Raw genomic sequence first — 27,719 nt, forward strand, 5'->3', positions numbered from 1 at the left:
TCACTTTGGTGGATGTTATGAAGGGGCTTTTCTTCACCATGGAAAGGATTCTGCGATCATCCACTACTGTTGTCTTCCGTGGATGTCCAGGCCTTTTTCAGTTTTTTTGCAGAATGTACCAAAGTGTTTATTTGGCCACTCCTAATATTTCTGATATATCTCTAATAGATTTCTTCTTTTTTTCAGCTTAACGATGATCTGTTTCTCTTCCATTGAGAGCTCCTTTGACCGCAAGTTGTTGGGTTCACAGCAACAGCATACAAATACAAATGCCACGCCAGGAATCAGCTTTAGACCATTTACCTTCTTCATTGATGATGGATCTGTAAAGTGTCTGAGAGAGGTAATCGTGGACAAGCTGTTGCTACTCCACGCTCTGTCCCAATACTGCTGTGCTGATATGTGTGGGTGCATCACACTTACTTGTGGCTCATAGGCCTCCACTGGCTCCAGGCTTCCATTTTCCAGAACTGCAGCACACAATCCAGGGGACACTGAATGTTTTATAACAGTCAAACTTTTACTGAGCAGTTTCCGGTCATTACAATGAAGCATGTAGAATAGGGCACAACAGGTTACAATCTTTGCCACAGGTACCGGACATAACTTCAGCTCTTGTACTCTGTCTGGGTAGAACATCCCTCTGGCTAACTCCTCTAGCACAAAGAAGTTTTCTCCACCGAAAGCAGTGCACCTGGATTCCATTACCTTGCGCTTCTGAGAATCTGAGTCCATCTTTCCCTACAGCACCGCCGGCTTAGTGTGTCCAAAGGTCCTGCCGTCCATCTCGAGGCCCCAGGGCCGACAGACGAATTCGCACAGAATGGTTATATGGCAATCCACTGCCCCGAGTAACAGGCTCATGTTGTCCCTAGCAGTCCACTGCATTTTACCTCTGCTATCACTTCACCACACTCCCTCTAACTGACTTGACCTTCTTGTTCTCAACACTAATTACTCTCAGTCCCCCCCCTCCCCAATCTGGGCCGGCCTTACAGTTAACCCTGTCTAGGCTATACTTCAGCCCTAGGGGGTTTGCCTTCAGATAACATACATTACTATAAAATACATTTAACCACCTCATACAAAATGTAATAAAAAGCTATTGCAACATTGTAACTATCTCAAAATGATACCATTAAAAATGACCACTCGTCATGCAAAAAACAAACATTGAGTACAACTCGTCCAGCAAAAAATAGTCCTTCATTTTTCAGCAGAAAGAAAAAAAGTTTACGAAAATTGGCTGTCTTTAAGGGGATTGATGCTTTAACTTGGATAAACGTCAAGCTATGGCTAAAAAAGCATTACAATTTTTTTAATGTTAATCCGCCCTAAAAGTTTTTAATTTGAAAACTGATAAAGACAAATTCCCACTCAATCCATTTTTATGCAGAAATAATCAAATTTAGTGGGACAGGATGGCACTAAAGATGGACTCTTCTATCTACTGTATTCTGTAGTCTGATCTTGCTTCCTATTCCAGATGTACAAATAAAAACAGAGCAGTCAGTATACAATATACATAAACATATGGAAGTATTAGGTCTCCAGCATACTGGAGATCACTTGTGAAAGAATGAACCTTTCTTTTTGTCAGTGAACCACACAATAACTAACTTGACATATACAACTGACCTAAAGAACAAAGGTTAACAAATGGTAGAAACATGTCAAAGAACAAAGGCAACACAAACAAATGGCCCTTTAATGTTCAGCAAGTATCCACTATGTTCTGTAGACGTACCTAACAAGTGCATTAACTGAGGGTGACACAATGAAATTTGACATACGGTACTAGTCAGGATTCCTGTTTGGCATTTAGGATTAAAGCAACTAGTCATAGTGTATCATTTTAGTGTGCAACTAAATCAAACAAGACCAACCCTCCATGGATTCAATGCCAAATACAGCTAGGGTACAATACTGAGAGGACAATTCACTCACTGTATCTACCCCCTCTTACATTTAGTATGTGATACATAGGCTTTAAAACAATTTTTAATAAAAAAAAATGACTACCCACAGCTTGTTTAATAGAAAGTTATATTCATTTGTGTACTGTGCATACAAAGTTTATTGATACAAGATTTTTACCGTATTTGACCATTAGTGTAGTCAATTACACCACATAAATAATGTATATTTAGCAATCAGCCTACCACATAATGAGGGCCTCAGAAGTGGTCAAGTTGCAAAGAGATGGATATATTGAAGAACAAGTATATATTGATATTGTGTAATGTGAATTGCGCTATGCGTTAACAGTGTTAATGATGTGTGTTGTTTGGCATTAGGGAAAGTAAGAGTTAATGATTGGGACTAGCCCAGAGTGGATGGGCTAAGCTGAAGGGACAGAGGTAGTTTCCTGTCAGGAAGTTAGAAAGGGCCCAGAGTGTGTAGAAAGAAGACCTAAGGTCTGATGTCAGCAGTGCCGCATGACACAGGTGTACCTAACGAGAGAGGACACAGAGAAAAAGCATAGCGAGATCCTAGCAGAGAGCAAGAGAGAGAAGTATCTGAAAGAACAGAGTGATCAATCAAAGAGGGGTCCTTGGACAGGACACCTAGCAGTACTGCCCAGAGTCTATAACTCACAGAGGTAACAGGCCTAGACAGGACAGAGTACATAAGACGAAGAGAATGCCCCAGATGGGAGTTTCAGAGGGTCAGGGACAGAGAAGATAAGTACCGGCCATATTGACAATATAGTTCCCTAGAGGGGAAAGAAGACGTGGAACCGCGGGTTGAGTAAAGAACTTTTGCTGGCTGGACTGTAGTAATGAGCTGGGCAGTGGTGAAGTAGAAAGGAACAAAAAGATAGAAAAAAAGGGAGTAAAGAGGAAGGAATTGAAACTATGTGTGGAAAATGTACCGTTTTGTAAAGGAAATGTTCATCAACATGTGTACCCGCTATCTACTGTATATAATCCCTTCCAAGTTATCATTAAGTAAAAAGTATATTTTTAACTGGCGGTCTCCCTCATTGAACTGTCAAACATCTGGTCCTGGCCAACCAAAGTGATCGGTTACAAGAGAGTAGGGACCCCAACAGCACAAGTGCACACACCTAGCCAGGACCCCCACCATCATGTAATGTGCAGGGGCGAAAGAGACGAGTACCTCACCCACGGCTACCACCCCGCGCTACGTTACACTGGACTCAATTCAGGGGCCACACATTGCATTGTCCTGGGTCCTGTGCTGTCACTCTCCATTCTGATGCTTACATCCAGTTGTTTCTTATTTTCACTAAATTGAAGGGTGACTATATACTGTATGTGCAGCCACCTCCTAACTGCAAATGTTAGTCCTGGGACCCCTGTTCTCAGGAGAAAAGGGGTATAGACAGCAGTCCTACCAGCCCAATATTTATGACAGAGCCTATCAATATGTCAATAATGTGTATAGTGAGAATCCACTTTAAGGCTAGTGTTGATGACGACGGAGTTTAGACATAAATATAAAAGTCAGATGGTGTTTAAGACTCTAGTGCATGGGGTCCCCACCTGTGTCTCACGTGTCTGTGTTGTGTGGCTCGCTGTTGTCTGCTTGGCGCATTAGGACCAAGTCTAGCAAAGAGCTATGCAGCGCGGGTGTCACGCAGGGTGTGGGAAAGACTCAGTGCAACACAGAGGGAAGAGGGAAAGGCAGCCCAGACACTAGGGAAAGGGGGGAGTGGAGACCTCTTAGTCTGGTCTAGTGTCACCCTGTCTCAACTACCATCCTTATATTGGCTCTTCACCAATCGCTGCACGCGTGCCTCGCCCTAATTTTCCCTGGCATATAGCTGAGGCTAGGGATGGGAGGAGATGAGCACTAGTTGATCTCGACTAAACTCTATAGACAACAAGGGTAGACAAACAGGCGGGGATTGCTTAGCATTAGACGACTCCAGACAATTGCGCACACGGCCTCAAGCTCCAGAGAGGACGAAGTACTGATCTTGCTAAAGCCTCACAAGTAGTAATGAATATCGCCGGCACCTCCCTCTCAGACACACCAGGTATTTATACACTCAGGCCAGGAAGCTAATTAGCCAGAGGGAGGTAGCCGCTGGGTCCTAGAGACAGCCAGCCTCTAAGAACATGTCTGTAATGCCAAACGTAGAGATCTCCTGCAACCAACTGCAGGGCGACTGTCTGTCACCTCTGACATACCCGTGACAGCGGGTCTCCAGATGGTGACTTTTCTGAGTAGCTCCACATAGAAGAGCAGATCTGCATGTGCATATACCAGGCGGGGGGTATAAATATAGTAAACTGGAGATAGAATGACACTGCCAGTTACATAGGTGCTTAAAGCTGGATGCAATAGTGTGGTACATATGCTTGATATAACTATCCTGCCATTAAGGGAAGAGTCAGAAGGTTATGGTGTGGGGAAACTTTGTCCATATAACAGGCTGTATATACAGTAAAACTGTCTCTAGGATATATATAACAGGATCTCGGTGTCACTATTGTGGGGGAATAGGGCGCTGAATGTGGCTCACGACCATCTCTCAAAGTTGAATGTGGCACTTGCAGTAAGAAAGGTTGAGGATCACTGCTCTAGGGTTTCTAAGATACTTTCCTAAAAAGTTGGTCCATAGCTCCATGCACATGCAATGTATCCATATATTGTGGAAGATTAGCTGCATGCAGGTAGGCAAAATGGTATCATTACAGTCAGATCACTACCTAGACATTGGTTTCTGTGAATACCAGTGTGTTACCTCACACCAATAGCACAACTGGAAGTTAGCAGACCTCAATCATGGAGTCTTTTGAACAGGCACCTTCAGTTCCCTTCAACCAGTTTTCCTCCATATAAAGCCTCATTCAGACATGTGCTTTTCACGGACATGTTGGTATTCTTTGACGGATAGAACATGTACTCATTATAGACAATGGAGATATCAACATTTTGGGCTTTTTTTGTGGCCAGTTTGCCCACAAAAAAATCAAGGAGCCAAACATAACATTGTGGGTTGTAGATAATTTAGTAACAAAAAATGTATAATCGGTCGAGAAAAGTTGAACTTGATGGACCTAGCTCTTTTTTCAACCTACAGGTGCATCTCACTAAATTAGAATATCATCAAAAAGTTAATTTATTTTAGTTCTGAGATAATGACTTCTGTGTTTTCATTGGTTGTAAGCCATAATCATCAACATTAACAGAAATAAACACTTGAAATAGATCACTCTGTTTGTAATGACTCTATATAATATATGAGTTTCACTTTTTGTATTGAAGAAGTGAAATAAATTAATTTTTTGATGATATTCTAATTTAGTGAGATGCACCTCTATGTAACTATGTCACAGATCAAAATTACCAAAACAAGTCTATTGGTCCATGAAGATCATTGACAGCACATGGATGGCATCAGTGTTAAGTCTGTGTGCTGTCTTTGATTAAGATTGCAATAGATACGAAAAACTCTGCAGATGAAAAACACCGATGACACTAGAATCGTGTTTTGCATACATGATGAAGCACTGAAGTCTGAATGAGGCTCATACTGCACTCCTTTCTAAACCCAGTAATAAATCAGCCCAACATATGAACTGACAGAGAGCTACAGAGAAAACCAGGCCAGTAAGAGAAAGACAGGCCCGGGTACCAAACCTGCCATCATTCCATAAAATTCAAGGCTGGAAACTGGTATTACCAAAGCCCTTAGCAAACTACATTTCTATATCTCCCAGCTTTTACTGTGCAAAAGTTTTAGGTAGGTGTTAAAAAAGGATACAAAGAAAGAATGCCTTCAAAATAATAGTGTTAGTTTATGTTTAGAAATTAACAAAGTAGAAAATGAATGAACATAAAACCTAAATAAAATAAATTTTTGGTGTGACCGCCCTTTGCCATCAAAGCATAAAAGCATCAATTCTTCAAGGTACATCTGCAAAGTATTTGGAGGAACATAGCAAGGAGGTTGTTCCAAACATCTTAGAGAACTGACCACAAATGTTCTGTGGGTGTTGCTTGTGCAAATCTTTCAGTATCTTCATGTAATCCCTGAGAGACTAGACGATATTGAGATCAGAGCTCAGTGCGGACCACTTCATCACTTCCAGGACTCTTTGTTCTTCTTTACATGAAGATAGTTCTTAATGACATTGGCTGTATGTCTTTATTGACCTGAAGAAATTTGGTGCCAATCAGAAGCCTCTTACATAAGTCTGTGCTTCGTGACCAGTCCTATAAGTGACTGACAGCTTTGTCTGTGTTATGTTGTGGACAGCATTTTCTTGGTGACAGTTTCTCTCTAATGCTTTGATGCTGTTTTGAAGACAAAGATTGGTCACACCAAATATTCTTTCGCTTATTCACTTTAAATTTTTATAACTGATCAAAATAATCTATTAACATCCCCATTTTTTAAACCATTCTTAAGCTGCGTGCCCACTATGCGTTTTTTAAGCGTTTCCGCAGCGGCAATTCCGCTGCAGAAACGCTTAAAAAATGCTTGGTAGAAGGTCTGCCATGTTCCCCAATGATAATCTGCATGTGCTGTGCACATGCTGCGGAAATTTCGGCTGCGGATTATCATTGTGGAAAATTAAGCAGTACTACCAATTATTTTGCGGAAGCGTGGCGTTTTCGCAGCCATTGACTTGCATAAGAACGCATGGAATCAGCATCACTGAATCTGTACATGCGGATTCCATGCGTTTCAATGTGTGGATGGTACCCGGGTTTGGAGAAGAAGAGACTCTCCTCCGGACCCGGGTACCATAGAACCTGTAAAAAAAAGAATAAAATAAAAAATATACATTATACTCACCTTCTGATGGCCCCCGGTGTCTTTATCCGATGCGTCCTGGCTTGCCGGCAGCTCGCGATGGTCTAAAAAGGACCTGCCATGACGTCATTTAGTCATGTGACGGGTCACGCGACCGCCGACATCGGCAGGTCCTTTAGTGTACCGCGAGCTACCGGCAAGCCAGGACGCATCGGATAAAGACACCGGGGGCCATCAGAAGGTAAGTATAATAATTATTTATTTTTTACCATTCTTTTGGTCACACTATATAAATCCATGCCGGTTACATGGATTTATATAGTGTGACCAAGTTGTCAAGCACTTTCCAAGTGATGCTAAAATCGCTTGGAAAGCGCTTGACAACCTGCATGCGGAAATGCATGTGAAGAACGCTTCACATCCGCATGTCCCTGGCAGGAAAAACGCATGTACAATCCGCATGTACAATCCGCATGCATTTTTTCTGCAAGGGAGATGCAGAAACCCTCAGGAAAAAATCCGGAGCACATCTGCCTTAAAGTTCTGCCAAGTACTGTGAGTACTTCCTGGAGATACTATGTATGCATGTGTAAGGAATCTTGAGGAAAAATAGCAATTCGAACTACTTATCTCACAATATATACACTGCTCAAAAAAATAAAAAACACTTAAACAACAGAATATAGCTCCAAGTGAATCAAACTTCTGTGAAATCAAACTGTCCACTTAGGAAGCAAAACTGATTGACAATCAATTTCACATGCTGTTGTGCAAATGGAATAGACAATAGATGGAAAATATTGGCAATTATCAAGACACCCTCAATACAAGAGTGGTTCTGCAGCTGGGGACCACAGACCACATCTCAGTACCAATGCTTTCTGGCTGATGTTTTGGTCACTTTTGAATGTTGCTTGTGCTTTCACACTCATGGTAGCATGAGACGGACTCTACAACCCACAGAAGTTGCTCAGGTAGGGCAGCTCATCCAGGTTGGCACATCAATGCAAGCTGTGGCAAGAAGGTTTGCTGTGTCTGTTAGCGCAGTGTCCAGAGGCTGGAGGCGCTACCAGGAGACGTGGAGGGGGCAGCAACCCAGCAGCAGGACCGCTACCTCCGCCTTTGTGAAAGGAGGAACAGGAGGAGCACTGCCAGAGCCCTGCAAAATGACCTCCAGCAGGCCACAAATGTGCATTTGTCTGCACAAACGGTTAGAACCCGACTCCATAAGGGTGGTATGAGGGCCCGACGTCCACAGATGGGGGTTGTGCTCACAGCCAAACACTGTGCAGGATGCTTGGCATTTGCACAGAACACCAGGATTGGCAAAGTCGCCACTGGCGCCCTGTGCTCTTCACAGATGAAAGCAGGTTCACACTGAGCACATGTGACAGACGTGACAGAGTCTGGAGACGCCGTGGAGAGTGATCTGCTGCCTGCAACATCCTTCAGCATGACCGGTTTGGCAGTGGGTCAGTAATGGTGTGGGGTGGCATTTCTTTGGAGGGCCGCACAGCCCTCCATGTGCTCGCCAGAGGTAGCCTGACTGCCATTAGGTACTGAGATGAGATCCTCAGACCCTTGTGAGACCATATGCTGGTGCGGTTGGCCCTGGGTTCCTCCTAATGCAGGACAATGCCAGACCTCATGTGGCTGGAGTCTGTCAGCAGTTCCTGCAAGATGAAGGCATTGAAGCTATGGACTGGCCCACCCGTTCCCCAGACCTGAATCCGATTGAGCACATCTGGGACATCATGTCTCGCTCCATCCACCAACAGACTGTCCAGGAGTTGGCGGATGCTTTAGTCCAGGTTTGGGAGGAGATCCCACAGGAGATCATCCGCAACCTCATCAGGAGCATGCCCAGGCATTGTAGGGAGGTCATACAGGCACGTGGAGGCCACACACAATACTGAGCCTTATTTTGACTTGTTTTAAGAACATTACATCAAAGTTAGATCAGCCTGTAGTGTGTTTTTCCACTTTAATTTTGGGGGTGACTCCAAATCGAGGCCTCCATTGGTTAATAAATTTGATTTCCATTGATGATTTTTGTGTGATTTTGTTGTCAGCACATTCAACTTTGTACAGAACAAAGTATTCAATAAGAATATTTCATTCATTCAGATCTAGGATGTGTTATTTGAGTGTTCCCTTTATTTTTTTGAGCAGTGTATATTCTGTATAGAGCTCTGTCATAGTGCAGATTCTGGCTCTGCACAGACCTTCACCAGGGCCACCAGTGATGTGTATGGATGTAACCATTCATCATTTAGGATACTAAAGTGAAGTCCAATACTGCGCATGTATGACCATATTGAATACACAAAACACAACAGCCACATTCTCTACACCAGCTGTCTTCAGCTGAGCAAATAGGAAATCCCTTTGTCTAGTACATATATGTTATCAAAAGTGATTAACTCACTATTTACAAAGGACTCAAAACTGTTTGCTCAGGTTTTCAATGTAAAACTTTCAAATCCAACAATCAAACAGCAAAAAATCTGTCTTTTTCCTCCTATATAGACAAAAATCGTATATTGTACAAAAAAGATTTTTTTTTCAGAAGTTGTAAAAAGGGTCATCTTTTTAGCAAGAATCGCCTCTGCTGCCCATGGGTTGTACCTGGTGAAACCGTTCAGTCCTATTCAAGTAGATGGATTGGGCTGCATTGCAATGCAGGAACTCATGGCCAAAAGTTGTGTTTGAAGAGTTAAAAAAGGCAATACTTTTGTCTAATTCTGGATAATACCTTTAAAGCACCACTCCAGCAGGGTTTTTTTGTATTTCAGTGCTGGAGTGGTGCTTCTAATCTAAGGTCCCTGACACTACTCTCATATTTACCGGCCGCTGTCTTCAGTAGTTTGTGACCTGCCAGATCGCTCCAGTGTTTGTATCATAAGACCATACAAAACCCTTTAAAGAAAACCCAGGCCTATGGTGTATTTAAAGACACTACATGAACTATGAGTTTTCCTGATGCATTTATTTCCCTATAGGATTCTATGGGGGACCTGAAAAACACATGTTATGAACAACTGAATTATTAAAAACAGGATTCCAGTGTTTCTGCCCTAAAACTGCAGTAAAAAAACACTGACTCCAATTTATCAAAGCAATTTTGCCAGAATTCTGACGTAAATTTCTTTCAAAATATGCAAAATTTTGGCCAAGCTCGAAGATGAGCAAACATTGTATGACATTTAGTGTTTTCACACTAACTTCCCCCAGCTCCGCCAAAATTATTATTATTATTATTATTTATTGTTATAGCGCCATTTATTCCATGGCGCTTTACATGTGAAAAGGGGTATTCATAGCAAAAACAAGTACAATAATCTTGAACACAATGTGACAGCGACTGGTACAGGAGGAGCGAGGACCCTGCCCGCGAGGGCTCACAATCTATTAGGAATGGGTGAGGATACAGTAGGTGAGGGTAGAGCTGGTCGTGCTGCGATATGGTGGAGCAAGGGTTACTGCAGGTTGTAGGCTTGTCGGAAGAGGTGGGTCTTCAGGCTCCTTTTGAAGGTTTCCACGGTCGACGAGAGTCTGATGTGTTGCGGTAGAGATTTCCAGAGTAGGGGGGAAGCACGGGAGAAATCTTGTATGCGATTGTGGGAGGAGGAGATAAGAGGGGAGTAGAGCAGGAGATCTTGTGAGGATTGGAGGTTGCGTGCGGGTATGTAACGGGAGACTAGGTCAGCGATATATGGAGGAGCCAGGTTGTGGATGGCTTTGTAGGCCATGGTTAGGGTTTTGAACTGGAGTCTCTGAGCAATGGGGAGCCAGTGAAGAGATTGACAGAGAGGAGAGGCCGGGGAATAGCGGGGGGACAGGTGGATTAGTCGGGCAGCAGAGTTTAGGATAGATTGGAGGGGTGCAAGAGTGGTAGAAGGGAGGCCACAGAGCAGGAGGTTGCAGTAGTCGAGGCGGGAGATGATGAGGGCATGCAATGGGCAGAGCTGGGGCATGATGGGGTGTGTCAATACGCCAGAAATTTTACTCCAGTCAAGGACTGGAGTAATTTTGCAACTTTTGGAATTTTCATGCCATGTTCTTCCCAAAATTGGCAGAGCTTGAGTAGGACAAGAGTGCAGCATGGGTGTGACGCCACAGTTCGTCTCAATTCATGACAAACTGTGGCGCTCTCTAAGCCTGAAATCTTACTTCTAGCTTAGTGCACGAAGGCACATGCCACTCTTCAGATGCTCCTGATTCATGAAGAGGCCCTTCCCCAAGAGTAGTGAGAAAATCGCCAATCTTGTGTCAAATCTTCTCCAAAACTGTAGCAAAAGGGGGAAAATGCAGCAAAAAAATGCAATAATCCTAGCAGATAGCTATTGTATGAAACATCAAAGGAAAAGGGCATGAAATTAAGCCCAGAAGAAACCCCTTGACGTAGAAAGGGTGGAACGTGTGTTGGGGCGACAGGGGCACAGTGGAAACCGGCTTACATGTAAGTTAGTTCTGTACGATTATTGCTTTGATTTTCTATACATGTATTTGACTTAGGTTTCCTATATGGTGTTTTCCCCGTTAGTTCTCAGCACCTTATCATTGCTTCATATTATATGATGTACTAGTTTTCTTTTAATAAAGTACAACTCATTCTTCTGGGCTTCATTTCATGCCCTTTTCCTTTGATGTTTCATAAGTTAGCTTGAGTTTAGTTGCTCTTGTGATTATTTTGTGATTTTTATGGTGAGATTGTCTTGCATCAGATAGCTATAGTGCATTTTAGTGCACACACCATGCAGCAGAAAAAAACAATGTGGGAACATGGACTGATGCAGCTTATTTGTTGGGGCAGTGGGGATTTAAAAGAGACTTGTCAGTTGTCACCAATCCAAAAGTGACCAGTTTTTTTATTATTTTATACCCAGTGAGTAATCTGTTTTTAGGTTGTTTTTTTTTTTTTTAAATCTGCCATAGGGTCCAGAGATTATTTTTTAATTTAGTGCTAATCTTTATGGTCTTTACAATGGGGTGGTGCTCACAGGGTAATAATACGAATCAGGCTAAAGACAGGCCCAAAGATAATCCTGTGAGTCAAGCCCCTTTGGAAAAAAACCATAAAAGTTTACACCAACTAAAAAAAGTCCCACATTTCTGGAAGGTATGTCAATTTAAAAATAAAAAAAAATGAATACCCAGAGGAGGAACAAGAATAAAAAATAGCAAAAACTGGCCACTTTTGACCAGGTGGCAGGTCGTCTTTAAGCCACTCACCGTAGTTTAACACCATGCTTTGTGATAGAAAATGGTCTCTGACCTATAAGGCTACGTTCCCACTATGAGTTTTTGGTGAGTTTTTGAAGCTGTGGATTTTGGAAAAAATGCAAGTAACCTATCTTGGGTGCAGAAAATCTGCAACGTCAAAAAGCACCAAAAAGCTCATCATGGGAATGTAGCCTAAAGGTTGAGTCCTTTTCACTAAATTAGATGTTTGTTTGCACAATTAATTTAATAAAAATAAACCTTTAGCGGTGGTTTTGCCAGTGGTCTTTTAGCAATAGCTGCTCGCTACTATATCCACTAGAGGGAGCAAATATAGAAAACTGTAAGAATTATCCATGACATGACACAGATAAAATGTATTCATGTCTCTTTTTGTGCAACACTGAAGATCTTTTTTTTTCCTTTGCATTTTTTTGGATATTGGAAAAGGCCTGGCATTTCTACAGAGATTTATCTCTGGCCTTAGTAAAGGAAACATTCCATTTTTTTTAGTAACCACCCGCACATTGCGGAACCTGTGACCCAGTTGTTCTGAAAACTTTGAAATTCTTACAGACATTGGAATGATTAATGGTTCTGCTTTATAAACAAAAAAGGCAATGAAAGAAGATTAAAAGTGATACTACACAGAATTAGCAACATGTAAAAATGGGCTTTTAAGGAAAGGTTATCCAAACGGAAGATCACTATGTAACGAAATGGAAGGCTGCATGTAAAAAAGTAACAGAAGCCACGCTGCTGGGACATAGATAAGGGGCATGAAATCCTGACATCGGTGTCGATTTCATGATTGAAGCATACAGAACAGAAGTTTAATTTCTATTTTCAAAACACCCAAATACCTTATTAATGTCATAGGGCAAAACCTTGGATCAACTTTAGACAACTGATGAGTTAGGTTCATTTCATCAGCCGACCAGAGCTTTTTTGGTGTATTCATTCTCAAGAGAGGTCTTAAACCAGCCATACCCAGAAGATAGCTGCAGGAAGCTAATATGGATTACCACTATTAATGACTTAAGTAGAGCATAGAAGTTTATTCCAATATTCCAATAAGTGACAGTGCTGGGGAAGGAGGAATGTTATCGAAATCTAAGTAGCCCAATACTTCTTTCTCCTAGCGATCAGCCATCAGGGGACTGTCAGGGTGTCCTCATATGTGTTAGGTAATTGGTGAATCGCATTATACTTCTGCTACTTCTGCGTATTCCACTTTTTTCTTTTTTAATTCCACCATACGGTTCCAGGGATATGGATCTTTTTATTTAGTCCTAATTTTTATGGTCTTAACTAGTGGGGCATAGCTGACAAGGTAATTAGGCAAAAAGGAACGACACGTCCTCCAAATAATCCCGTGAGCCCCGCCGCCTTGGAAAAGACCATAAAAATGGTCACTAAATAAAGAGGCCCATATCTCTGGAACCGTATCACGGATTTTAAAAATTAAAAAAGTGGAATATTCAGGGGAGCAGCGGGAACAAAATCAGAACAAATTTGTCCACTTTTGATCTGGTGAAAGTTCCTCTTTAAAAGGAGTTTTCCAGGAATAGAAAATAATAAAGATAGAAAATATATAATGTCATCATAAATAAATTCCTAAATACCTTTAATTCCAAGATCAGACTTGTTATCTTTAGGGAGATAATTACTATAATAAAATAGTGGCCTTCTTGTTACACCGACAGAAACCTATCCTAGCATGCTAATAGGCTGGTAAGCAATAATAATCCTCCTACTGCACATGCTCACAAGTATCCGTCGTGATAACATTGTACAACGGGTTTCCGTCATTTTAATGTTTTCCAGAAATTACCTCCCAAGACAAAACAATTGAGATTTACTAATTGGGTAGAAGTACATTGAAAATTTATGATGAAATTTTTTCTAGTCCTTGAAAACCCCTTTAAGGCTTTATTATGGATTCAAAACTGCTATCTCTTCATGAATTTATATTTATTCTCTATATAGCACTAACACGTTGCGTTGCAATTTACAGACGTTGTAATGACTCATTGTCCACACAGTCTAAATTCTCTGTAACTTTGGAGTGTGGGAAGAAAAAATAACAGTGCCTCATTTATTGCTTTTTTAAAAAAAAAATGTTGCAGAGTTGGGAAGTAACTACGGTATGTATTGAACGCATGCAAGACAATGGTAAGCTCACGTTTTGGAAGGGTGTTTGGCTCTGTCATAGCAGATCTGTCAGCAGATTTCACAATGCAAACTGTATACATTATTAATGGGATTTTTCATTGGGGTGTTCTATTGAGAGAAGATAAAAATCTAGCTTTCACAGGACTCCAAGTATGCAAAGTCTACACCTGAGGTCACACGACCACTCACACTTGCTGGGAATACAGGTGAATGGTGATACTCTGCACACTGCCACGATTCAGTAATCAATAGTCACATAAAGTGTCTTCAGAAATTTGTACAAGTCCCTTTTTCTAAGAGCTGATGAGGCTGGTACCATACTTTGAAAATCCATGTCAGAAGGGTTGTATAAATATAATATTAAAGAGAGTCTGTTACCCCCATAATGCAGAGTAATGAGCTAAACAGTGATATAGGGGTCTTAGCCTCTATAAAAATCATACTGGCACAGTACCTATTGGTGGTACAGTGCCTGAGAAAATAACTTGTAACTCAAATGCAAATGAGGGGGCTTTGGTGTATGGCCAAGAGCTCAGTGCCCTGTTACTGCATTTTGGGGACTTCCCCCACCTCTAATTGACAACACTTGCTTGCCCAGATCAAGCACTCTCTGAACTCAACCCCCGTGTCTGCACGTGCACACTGACACTGCCCGAGTCTGACCGCATGTGTGGCACCCCAGGGGTCTGGTTTCCACAGTAACAGCAATGTTATGTCTGAGAGCAGGTGGGAGGTCTCTTGGTCAGGGATCCTGTGCATGCCACACCTGCTGCCCAGTCCTGGGAGGGGAAGAACTTCCCCTATATAAACCTAGGGCTGAGGCAGGGTTAGGGAGTAGAGAAGAAGTAGAGACAGAGAAGAGAAGCAGATCTAGGAAAAGAACATCAGGAGCTCTGTGGGAGCAGTGCTATAAGGAGTCAGGGGCTGGCAGCTGCAGAGCTCGCCCTGACTGAGAAGCTATCACCGGACCCGGAGTCCGAGGCTGTGGGGACTAATCTTTACCCAGCAGCAGAAACCGCCCGGCAGGGGATTTCAGGTCCTCTGGCCAAGAAACGGCTTGTATACTTTTTTTGATCAAAAATAGTTCACTAAGTACCCTATATTTATTATGCAATTTTGCTTTACATTTATATATAATTATGGTAGGGTATGAGATATATTTTTGTCTTGCTTCTTTTTTGCTAGTGTGAACATGCCTCTGTTTCTTGTATGTCTGCCATCTTAGACCTCAGTTCACATTGTCTGTTTTTTTGACTTGTTTGCATTCTGTGCAATTTAAGGGTGTGGCATGCCCTTTGTTGAGCTGATTGGTATATATGTAGCTTACCACGGGCCTAGGTGGTCTGGAGTTGGGACCCGGTCCTATTTGTCTACCCTTTTATATGCATTACTTCAACTTTGATATACAGTAAGGTTTTTAATATAGGCAGTATAGGTACCGTCCCAATTTAGGGTCACCTTGCCGCTGGTGGGACGGCTTGTATACTTTTTTTGATCAAAAATAGTTCACTAAGTACCCTATATTTATTATGCAATTTTGCTTTACATTTATATATAATTATGGTAGGGTATGAGATATATTTTTGTCTTGCTTCTTTTTTGCTAGTGTGAACATGCCTCTGTTTCTTGTATGTCTGCCATCTTAGACCTCAGTTCACATTGTCTGGTTTTTTGACTTGTTTGCATTCTGTGCAATTTAAGGGTGTGGCATGCCCTTTGTTGAGCTGATTGGTATATATGTAGCTTACCACGGGCCTAGGTGGTCTGGAGTTGGGACCCGGTCCTATTTGTCTACCCTTTTATATGCATTACTTCAACTTTGATATACAGTAAGGTTTTTAATATAGGCAGTATAGGTACCGTCCCAATTTAGGGTCACCTTGCCGCTGGTGGGACGGCTTGTATACTTTTTTTGATCAAAAATAGTTCACTAAGTACCCTATATTTATTATGCAATTTTGCTTTACATTTATATATAATTATGGTAGGGTATGAGATATATTTTTGTCTTGCTTCTTTTTTGCTAGTGTGAACATGCCTCTGTTTCTTGTATGTCTGCCATCTTAGACCTCAGTTCACATTGTCTGGTTTTTTGACTTGTTTGCATTCTGTGCAATTTAAGGGTGTGGCATGCCCTTTGTTGAGCTGATTGGTATATATGTAGCTTACCACGGGCCTAGGTGGTCTGGAGTTGGGACCCGGTCCTATTTGTCTACCCTTTTATATGCATTACTTCAACTTTGATATACAGTAAGGTTTTTAATATAGGCAGTATAGGTACCGTCCCAATTTAGGGTCACCTTGCCGCTGGTGGGACGGCTTGTATACTTTTTTTGATCAAAAATAGTTCACTAAGTACCCTATATTTATTATGCAATTTTGCTTTACATTTATATATAATTATGGTAGGGTATGAGATATATTTTTGTCTTGCTTCTTTTTTGCTAGTGTGAACATGCCTCTGTTTCTTGTATGTCTGCCATCTTAGACCTCAGTTCACATTGTCTGGTTTTTTGACTTGTTTGCATTCTGTGCAATTTAAGGGTGTGGCATGCCCTTTGTTGAGCTGATTGGTATATATGTAGCTTACCACGGGCCTAGGTGGTCTGGAGTTGGGACCCGGTCCTATTTGTCTACCCTTTTATATGCATTACTTCAACTTTGATATACAGTAAGGTTTTTAATATAGGCAGTATAGGTACCGTCCCAATTTAGGGTCACCTTGCCGCTGGTGGGACGGCTTGTATACTTTTTTTGATCAAAAATAGTTCACTAAGTACCCTATATTTATTATGCAATTTTGCTTTACATTTATATATAATTATGGTAGGGTATGAGATATATTTTTGTCTTGCTTCTTTTTTGCTAGTGTGAACATGCCTCTGTTTCTTGTATGTCTGCCATCTTAGACCTCAGTTCACATTGTCTGTTTTTTTGACTTGTTTGCATTCTGTGCAATTTAAGGGTGTGGCATGCCCTTTGTTGAGCTGATTGGTATATATGTAGCTTACCACGGGCCTAGGTGGTCTGGAGTTGGGACCCGGTCCTATTTGTCTACCCTTTTATATGCATTACTTCAACTTTGATATACAGTAAGGTTTTTAATATAGGCAGTATAGGTACCGTCCCAATTTAGGGTCACCTTGCCGCTGGTGGGACGGCTTGTATACTTTTTTTGATCAAAAATAGTTCACTAAGTACCCTATATTTATTATGCAATTTTGCTTTACATTTATATATAATTATGGTAGGGTATGAGATATATTTTTGTCTTGCTTCTTTTTTGCTAGTGTGAACATGCCTCTGTTTCTTGTATGTCTGCCATCTTAGACCTCAGTTCACATTGTCTGGTTTTTTGACTTGTTTGCATTCTGTGCAATTTAAGGGTGTGGCATGCCCTTTGTTGAGCTGATTGGTATATATGTAGCTTACCACGGGCCTAGGTGGTCTGGAGTTGGGACCCGGTCCTATTTGTCTACCCTTTTATATGCATTACTTCAACTTTGATATACAGTAAGGTTTTTAATATAGGCAGTATAGGTACCGTCCCAATTTAGGGTCACCTTGCCGCTGGTGGGACGGCTTGTATACTTTTTTTGATCAAAAATAGTTCACTAAGTACCCTATATTTATTATGCAATTTTGCTTTACATTTATATATAATTATGGTAGGGTATGAGATATATTTTTGTCTTGCTTCTTTTTTGCTAGTGTGAACATGCCTCTGTTTCTTGTATGTCTGCCATCTTAGACCTCAGTTCACATTGTCTGGTTTTTTGACTTGTTTGCATTCTGTGCAATTTAAGGGTGTGGCATGCCCTTTGTTGAGCTGATTGGTATATATGTAGCTTACCACGGGCCTAGGTGGTCTGGAGTTGGGACCCGGTCCTATTTGTCTACCCTTTTATATGCATTACTTCAACTTTGATATACAGTAAGGTTTTTAATATAGGCAGTATAGGTACCGTCCCAATTTAGGGTCACCTTGCCGCTGGTGGGACGGCTTGTATACTTTTTTTGATCAAAAATAGTTCACTAAGTACCCTATATTTATTATGCAATTTTGCTTTACATTTATATATAATTATGGTAGGGTATGAGATATATTTTTGTCTTGCTTCTTTTTTGCTAGTGTGAACATGCCTCTGTTTCTTGTATGTCTGCCATCTTAGACCTCAGTTCACATTGTCTGGTTTTTTGACTTGTTTGCATTCTGTGCAATTTAAGGGTGTGGCATGCCCTTTGTTGAGCTGATTGGTATATATGTAGCTTACCACGGGCCTAGGTGGTCTGGAGTTGGGACCCGGTCCTATTTGTCTACCCTTTTATATGCATTACTTCAACTTTGATATACAGTAAGGTTTTTAATATAGGCAGTATAGGTACCGTCCCAATTTAGGGTCACCTTGCCGCTGGTGGGACGGCTTGTATACTTTTTTTGATCAAAAATAGTTCACTAAGTACCCTATATTTATTATGCAATTTTGCTTTACATTTATATATAATTATGGTAGGGTATGAGATATATTTTTGTCTTGCTTCTTTTTTGCTAGTGTGAACATGCCTCTGTTTCTTGTATGTCTGCCATCTTAGACCTCAGTTCACATTGTCTGGTTTTTTGACTTGTTTGCATTCTGTGCAATTTAAGGGTGTGGCATGCCCTTTGTTGAGCTGATTGGTATATATGTAGCTTACCACGGGCCTAGGTGGTCTGGAGTTGGGACCCGGTCCTATTTGTCTACCCTTTTATATGCATTACTTCAACTTTGATATACAGTAAGGTTTTTAATATAGGCAGTATAGGTACCGTCCCAATTTAGGGTCACCTTGCCGCTGGTGGGACGGCTTGTATACTTTTTTTGATCAAAAATAGTTCACTAAGTACCCTATATTTATTATGCAATTTTGCTTTACATTTATATATAATTATGGTAGGGTATGAGATATATTTTTGTCTTGCTTCTTTTTTGCAAGAAACCCGAAGGCACGGTCACACGCGTGGGACCAGCACCGCCGTCGTGGCGCGGACGCCACTAGAAGGCCCCGAGTCACCGGCCATACGGGTGAGCACCACACGGTACACTCAGGGACGTGGGCTACTTATACCCGCCTCTAGCAAGGTAGCCAGAAGAGTACAGTCAGTTTGGGAGGCCTACAACTCCGCCTGGCCAGGGGAGATCCCATCTGCTCAAGGACTGACCAGGCCCCGATCGCTAGCCAGTACTCCGGGAGGGTCTATCTTTATCACCAGTAAAGACCCTGAATTACACCGCATCGTCTCTGAGTGATTCCTGCTACCCCCATCATCCACGTCGGCTGCCCTGAGGCCATACCCCTCCCGTTGGGGGTGATACTATCACGCTGCACAATCCTACCACCGGCCTCAGCGGTCTGCCCTGCAGCGGCAGCTCCTTCGCTGCATTCAACGGGTGGCGTAGTCGTCCAACATCTACCGCTAATACATCGCCGCTCAGTTTGACTCCCTGGGCACGGACCGAGTCACCGCCACGAGACTACAACCCTCAACAGATCCGGCTCCGGGTAAGCTCCCGTGCGCGCGATGCCGCGCGACGAAGGCCCAGGGGTGCGTCACATGCACATACGGGTGCACACACAGTGTGGGCAGATAAGTTCTTCTCTCTTTCCACCTCTCGCTACACTGAATCCCCTGGAAGTGTAGAGAGTGAGCTGCTTCAGAGAGAAGACGAGCCTACCCACACTGTCGGCAGACCCAGACTGTCTGCAGACCAACACTGTCTGCAGACCCACACTGTCATTACGTGGGTGCACCCAAGCTCGGGCAGCGTCAGTGCAGACGGGCAGGCCCAGTTCAGTTTGAGCAACCAAGTGCTGTCAATCAGATGTGGAGGACGTCCTGAAAATACTAATTGAGGTGGCCCAATAGTGCACTGAGCCCTTGGCCATGGCAAACGAGCACCAAAGCCCTCTTATTTGCACTTGAATTAAAAATAATTTTCTCACGCACTAAAATGTACAGGGCTAGCATGATTTTTATAGGGGCTAAGTCTCCCTTATCACTGTATAGCCAGTTTAATATGTATTTTGGGGGTGACAGAGAATTATACAGCCATTCTTAGATTGAATTCAGATGTCCATGTTTATGGTCCGAGTACCGACCGCGATGTATGGACTGATTGCAGGTCTCCTGAGCCGAACTTGACAACCTTGTATATGTTTGTGGTGACAAGTTTGAGTCAGGAGACCCGCAGCCTGTCAGCGTATTGCAGTCCATACTCGGACAATGATACACGGATGTCCGAATTTGACCATACATGGATTTTCAAAATCAGTGCACCATCCTCATGTATGAAGTGTGCAATGTGACATCTGGGGACAGATTAGCTTGAGCATCACATTTATGGTCTCCATTTATAAAAGCACTGGGAAGAGCTCTTGACACACGTTGTATGGATGCCTCCAATGGAAGCCATACAGTAGCGTCTATCATCCATAGGGCCCAATTGTTAAAAAGAAATGCATACAGCAGGATACACATTTCTTCTGGCTTACACTGCATGGAATAGCATAGACTGACAAATCCCTGTGCACAAATATTTGTACTATTGGAAAGAAAACTAGACCAACGCCTCCTCCACTTCAAGAGTCGAAAAGAACTGCTCCATATAATACTATGAGGAGGCCAAGGAAAGTTTGTTTTCCTACATACACCTCAGTAGAGATATTCCTGGAATCCCCAACTGGTCCACGTCCAGACATCTGGTGAATTCCTGCAGTGGCTATTACAGCGATTGTGCAAACATGACCCTACTCGCGGTGACACCGATAACGTGCTCACAGCCATCCAAGTGCATTCTTATATTGTGCTACTTATACCCCAACTATTACACAGGTCTACAAAAAAAACATTTTTTTTCAGGTGCCAAGGTTTTTGAATGGATTTAGGCTATTTTGAGGGTGCTGAATTCAAAAATACCATTACTTTTGCTGAACTGGTTCTAGTTTTTGAGATAATTCATCGATGAAAATAATGCATTCCCCCAATGCAACTTGTGTGTGATAAATGCAATAGCTTTTGGTCTTTTGACTCTTTAACAGTGTCTTAGGTAATGAACTATCCCATATAATTATTTTGTATTTCAATTTGTAGGCTTACAATGCTATAAAGGTGACTTTTTGAAGCCAGAATTCTCCTGTAATTAATTAATTAATTAACTATTAAACATCTCAGAAACTAGAGGTAATCTTCCAAAACCGAAGTCACATTCTTAATCAGCACCATAAACTTAATATAAAACCGTTCAGACATCATTGGCTCCAAAATCACTGTACACCAGTGTTATTGATGTCCATTCAAATGCCCCATCAATTATAATTCAATTATAAAGTCAGAGAGCTGGTGGGTCACTTTCCATGTTGATCGAGCACAGGTGCTTTTACAGTGTACTGCTACTAGACAACCAATATGCCATAAGTATTACTTGATATTTACCGCCAACGTGTCCATAAGCCAATATGCATCTATCATATATGCTGCGTTGGTAAATGTCGGAATACCTTACTTTCCCTGTATAGGATTGTATATGTAAAAAACAGTAAAAACAATGTGTCACATTTTCTTTACAATGAAAGTCATTGGCCACCATATATGCTTATACATTGGTACGTGTTGGAGGTATGTGTCGTGGAATACTCTCTAGATATATCTCTTATATAGCTAAACACCAGATAAGAACAGAGCTCAATACAGTAACTGCAACACAGGAAACATTATTCGCAATAGGCGATGTCACAGGTAACCCTGCTCACCTTCCCTTGTAACCTTTGCACATGCTCACGCTTCAATACAAAAGACGGTCTGGGTCTGTTCATTGTGGCTATGTACATGTGTTGTTTCCTGAAACAGTAAGTTAGAGTCTAAAAAAGCCCCAGTGGTCAGTGTGAAAATTGAAAGATTTCTTTTTTTTTTTATTTTTAATACAGATTGTGATATGAAAAAAAAAAACATTGCCCAATATTTTTAGAAATACATTTAACAGAAAAACCTGATTTTAACAATAAATTGTTTTCTGATGATAGCTTCCCATTCAGTCACAAATATGAACTTAAATGTGGTTTTGAAAGACCCATAAAAAAAAAGTTTAAAATAATGAGAAAATATTTTTCTTTTTCCCAGCACTTTATACTTTATACAATTAGTAGAAAGGCATCCATCAGTTTGGGTCTGGACGGCATTCAGCAGGTGGAATAATAGTGGCACGTATAGGAATGAGCGGGTTATAATAATCATGACATTTAGGAGCTACTTCAGCTTCTGTCACTACATGAATCCGTCATAAGGAGCGATGTGGGAATAGTTCTCTCATCTCGGGTACAGAAAGGTGAGGTTAGCTATCTTAGGTACGCAGAGTGAGACTGCCTCTCCCGGAGAAGCACGATAAGTCTGAGCCTTTATCGTCCCACTACACAGAAAACCCATTTATCTTATTTCCACATTCTCCCGTCCGTGGTCACCGCTCTATTATTAGGCAGCTTCTCAAGTGCGTCTTAATGATGACTTGGAGACGGGAATCTAAAGTAGCCATACACAAGAAGAAATGTAAAGTAAGCGTGTATTCTGCGGGACACATCGCCAGGACTTCTACGTGTACAGTAACTAGAGCTTCGCTTCATCTGACAAACTAAACAACGCTGCCATCTGCAGGACACTGTACTGTCCTGCAGGAAATGAGATATTACACAAGACCTAACTAGTGTGTGACGTTCTGTCTTCTACCTGAAAAGTAATAAAGAAATAAATAATAAAATTTCCCACCTGTAGTCACTACATTATTGCTATTTCTGTAGTCACTACCTTTGTAGCGATATAGGGAAACAGTCAGCAGGCTTTTAGAGCCCAAACTAAACTCATCTATTGTGATGTTGATGACATCCATCACTTTGTTTTGTAAGTTTGTGTCTCCGTTTTATAGAAATCCATAGGCAAAATTTCACGCAAATACGTCACAAGTGCATGGGGCTGGGCACTGCGCCTACAGCTTTCGCCTCACTCCCTCTTTCCCCACCCGCCACCAGCCTCCTATAAGTGACAATGATCTATTCCCTTGCACAAGATCTCATGCAGGCATTGTTATTCCCAGGGGAGGACACGCGTAGATGAGTAGTCCAGCTCGAGAATGTCATCAGGACCTTACTGCATTTGCATGAAAATTCACTGATTGATTTCAATAAAATGGAGGCACAGACTTACAAAATAAAGGTGTGAACGTCATCAACATCACAGGGACTTACATAGATTTTGTTAGTTTGGGGTCTAAAAACCTCGTGAGAGGTCCATTTAAGACAATAAGACAAGTAAACAGTTCTGGGCACCACATTTAAAAAAGAAAAATTGAAAAACTGGAGTAAGTTCTGAGAAAAGCTACCAGGATGGTGAGCAGACTATAAACTATGTCAACTATAAAGAATGGTTAAAGGATCTGGGAATGTTTAGCTGCAATAATAAAGGCTAAGAGGAGACTTAATAACTGCCTACAAATATCTGAAGAGCTATCACATCACACTTTAGAGGGATCATCCTTATTCTCATTTGCACATGCAAACATGAGAAGCAATGGGATGAAACTGAATGGGAGAAGATACAGATCAGATATTAGAAAATCTTTTTGACAGTGAGGGTGATCAATGAGTGGAACAGGCTGCCACGAGAGGTGGTGAATTCTCCTTCAATGGACGTCTTCATACAGAGGCTGGACAGACATCTGTCTGAGATGGTTTAGTGAATCCTGCATTGAGCAGGGGGTTGGAGCAGATGACCCTGGAGGTTCCTTCCAACTCTAACATTCTATGAAAAAATTTTGTTTTAAAAAAATTTTTTTTTTGTTCACAAAAATTCCTTGAAAGTTTGAAAGTACAAATTACTTGTTCAAATATTTGACTAACTACGCCCATGTGTGACAATCTCATAACATCCTTGTTCCTTGCTCAGCACAAATGTGGTAACAATAGCAAGAGGGGAAGAATTACATCATGCACATGTGTGCACACACCAAGTGACAAGTCTTATTGATAACATAGGTATTTTTCAGTGACCGTATGGATTGAAAAAAAAAATTTTGCTGCAGGTTAAGTAGACCAGAAGGAACTACAATGATTTTGCTGTAGCCCCGAAAGTCTGCATGCAAAAAGGCTGCGTATCTCCAGATACAGTGTTCCATTTCTTACCAGCTGAACATAAAATGATTTTATATACATTATCATGAAACAATAGGTCAAAACATAAAGACCTCTGGGTACTGCAAAGCATCCAAAAGGGCCGTGATCCGATAGTATCTCAGTGTTCATGTCCAGAACATTGTATCTGCCAGAAATGTAACCTCTGGTGTTAGTGCCCAAGTTGATCTTCATGTGAAAAGCAGCCACGGTCCATATATGAACCAACTTTATTAAAAGCCTCTTAGTGAATTTGGTGCATCTTTTAGCTGGGTAAGAAATGTAAGTGAGGAACCAGAGTACATTCTCGCCGACATGTATGCCATTTATGGTCTGAGTTTTGATTAATTCAGCTTCGCCCATTTTTCAAAAAGTTTGCAGAGCTGGTGTAAAAATCCAAAAAGTCACAAAACTTTTGAGAAACTAGAAGTTGCGCAAATTTTTTTCAACATTTAAAGTAATTTTACAGCAAAAACTGCCAGAAACATCTTATTGGAATTCAGCCTATTTATGAAGTGATACATTGATTAGCTCTAGACACTCTCGGGATCGAGCACAATACAATTATTATTGAAAACTTTTAATTTCACCATCTGATTACTATATGTTCATAAAACCAGCTTACGTTTCTATGGTCTGTAGACAGAGGGGGTCTTTACCAGTTGATGCTTTTGCTATCTATTGCTTTTTATGGATACATAACTTTATTACTTTATTACACAACTTTATTATTAAATAATTAGATTTCACTTTAAAAACTATGCACACCTTCACATAGTCTTGGTCAGAGCTTTTGCACCTGGTTTTGATGGCTCTCCCTTCTCCCAGTGTTAGAGATAGCAGCAGGTAGGGGGAGAGGGTTGTACACAGATCTCCATAGTGTGAAATCAAAGAAAACCCCAACAGTCTTATTGAAGGCAGAGCAAACAGTTTTCAGAAAAGGAAAGTAGCAGATGAAGAGGAAATAGAAACTGAGCTGATATATCAGGAATTAAAGACAGCAGCACCCTATACCGAGACCTCTCATCCAGCATATATTACTGGGAGAGACAATCCCATACGAGAAAAATCAGAAATTTAGATCAGGCTACAAACTGCATATCAAAGGGTCTGAAAATGAATGAAGATTGCAGACTAAAACTTAGTTAAGTTTTATTAACACTAATATATAAAAAATATTGTTTTCCATATCAAAGGTGTCCATAGCCTCTAAGTTGAACATTCACTTTATGCAAGGAAACATTTGGCTCTAGCCAGTGAATTTTGTATACAGATTCTCTACTAAAAGTATTTTCAAAGAAAACAAAATTATAAAGAGTGATATGGCATTTAGAAGTGGCTATGCCATTGCAGGATGACCTGTCCAAACTACATTTCATTAATAGCAATTCATTTGTTCTTGGGAGAAATTCCCCAGTGTCAGTGCTGCACGCTGGTCACAATGTAGAAATAGTAGCAGAGATCACACTACTGAATGCAGAGGTATATAGCCCCTTTTATGCTACGTCCCCACTATCAGTATTTGGTCAGTATTTTTTCTCAGGAGTGGGAGCCAAAACCAGGAGTGGGTGATAATTGCAGAATTGGTGACTTGTTTCTGTTATACCTTTTCTCTGATTGTTCCTCACCTGGTTTTGGCTCCCACTCCTGAGAAAAAATACTGACCGAATACTGACCAAATACTGATAGTGAGGCCGTGGCCTTAGAGTGAGGCCTTAGTACTGAATACAGAAGTATAGAGCTCCTGTTAGAATGAAGCCTTAGTACTGAAAATAGAGGTATATAGCTCCTGTTAGAATAAAGCCGTAGTAGTGAATACAGAGGTATATTGCTCCTGCTAGAGTGAGGTCTTAGTACTGAATATAGAGATATATAGCTCCTATTAGAGTGAGGTCTTAGTACTGAACATAGAGGTATATAGCTGCTGTTAGAGTGAGGTCTTAGTACTGAATATAGAGGTATATAGCTCCTGTTAGAGTGAGGCCTTAGTACTGAATACAGGAGCCTTGCTGATAAGGTCACAGCTGGCCTGATATGCCTCCTGAAAACAAGATAAGGAAACACTATGTGGGCACTGAAGTATATCAATGTTCTAACAGTTTTACTGATGATACATAAAAAAATAAAAATAGAAAATCACTGTCTTCTTGGTTGTAATACTTACGCTTTGTACATCGTTCAGATCCAGTTGACTTGCTCCAGCCATGACAGCACTTTCCCCCACAGACGTTAACTCTGCAAGAAACAAACACCAAAAGAAAGTCAATATAATGGCAAACATCTAATCCAGCATTATTACCAATATTACACGATTTAGGGGTTTTTTTTCTTCACTTTAGTACACATGAAAAAAAAATAGTTGGAGTGATTTGTGCCAAAGTCAAAAAAAGGTATTATCTTTAATAATTTAGTATAATTCTAGAGGCCATGTTTAGTCCACATTTTTCTGCACTTTTTAATAATATAGAAGAAAAAAATATTTGCAGAAATATAATGTGCAGCATGATTTGCGACTTTTGATGAATGAAACTCGCCTTTGTCTAATTAATGCGCATGGACCTAAATATCTAGGTTGCGTCTCTTTCCACACACATATGTACTACAAATATCAAATGTTTTCTTTGCTTATAAACTAAATAATACATTACAAATCATAAAGTATAATCATATAATATAATCATACAAGAAATGAAAGAAACAATTATTTATAGGTTGGATATCACCCATACAGTTCACATTTATCAATAAAATTGGGTTAAGCATGGAATATTCTGAATAAAACCCAATTTCCTGCATCAGTGGGACTTGTACATGTCTCTATTATAGATTGGTGTTCTACAGATTTAGAATACATTAGAACATTAGAAAATGTTCCATTGCACACTGGAAGTATTCTATAGAAAAATAAAGTACCATATAAATGTAATTTATGACTTAAAGGGAACATGTCACGTGTAAAAAATGCAATTTACCTGCAGATATGGGATTAATCTGCAGATTAATAGCGTTTTGAACCTGCCCGACGCCTGCACTTAGCTGAACGCTGCAGGGAGAAAATGAACTTTATTCCTCCTGGTAGCGTTCCTTGTTCAATCAGGCGGGGAGGCGCCGGCGCTGGTTCAGTCACTGTTCTGTGTATAGAAAGCAGAAGCTGCAACCCCCGGCCCTGACTGACAGTCGGCTCTAATGCTGAGCTGCTGTCAATCAGGGCTGGTGCCTGGTTACAGCCGCCACTCTCTATACTCAGAGCAGTGACTGTACCCACTGAACCCACGCCAGTGCCGCCCCAGGGACTGTGACCCGAACACTACCGGGAGGGGGGGGGGTAACGTTAATTTCCTCCCGGCAGTGGGGGGTCTAAGTGCGGGCGCCGGGCAGGTTCATAACACTATTA

The 27,719-nt window shown here is 41.2% G+C and overlaps 1 protein-coding gene across 3 annotated transcripts in view; it reads right to left on the reverse strand.

Moving 5' to 3' along the window:
* LTBP1 (latent transforming growth factor beta binding protein 1) overlaps window positions 1–27,719 on the reverse strand; it is a 439,153-nt gene that overhangs the window by 367,932 nt on the left and 43,502 nt on the right. For all 3 annotated transcript variants that reach the window (XM_073672632.1, XM_073672633.1, XM_073672634.1), the window contains exon 2: window positions 26,490–26,560. In XM_073672632.1, the coding sequence (XP_073528733.1) occupies window positions 26,490–26,560 (71 nt within the window). The remainder of the gene's footprint in view (window positions 1–26,489; window positions 26,561–27,719) is intronic.

This window comes from Phyllobates terribilis, unplaced genomic scaffold, assembly GCF_046119375.1.
Source record: "Phyllobates terribilis strain yellow unplaced genomic scaffold, ASM4611937v1 Scaffold_3__8_contigs__length_932513732, whole genome shotgun sequence".
NCBI lineage: Eukaryota > Metazoa > Chordata > Amphibia > Anura > Dendrobatidae > Phyllobates > Phyllobates terribilis.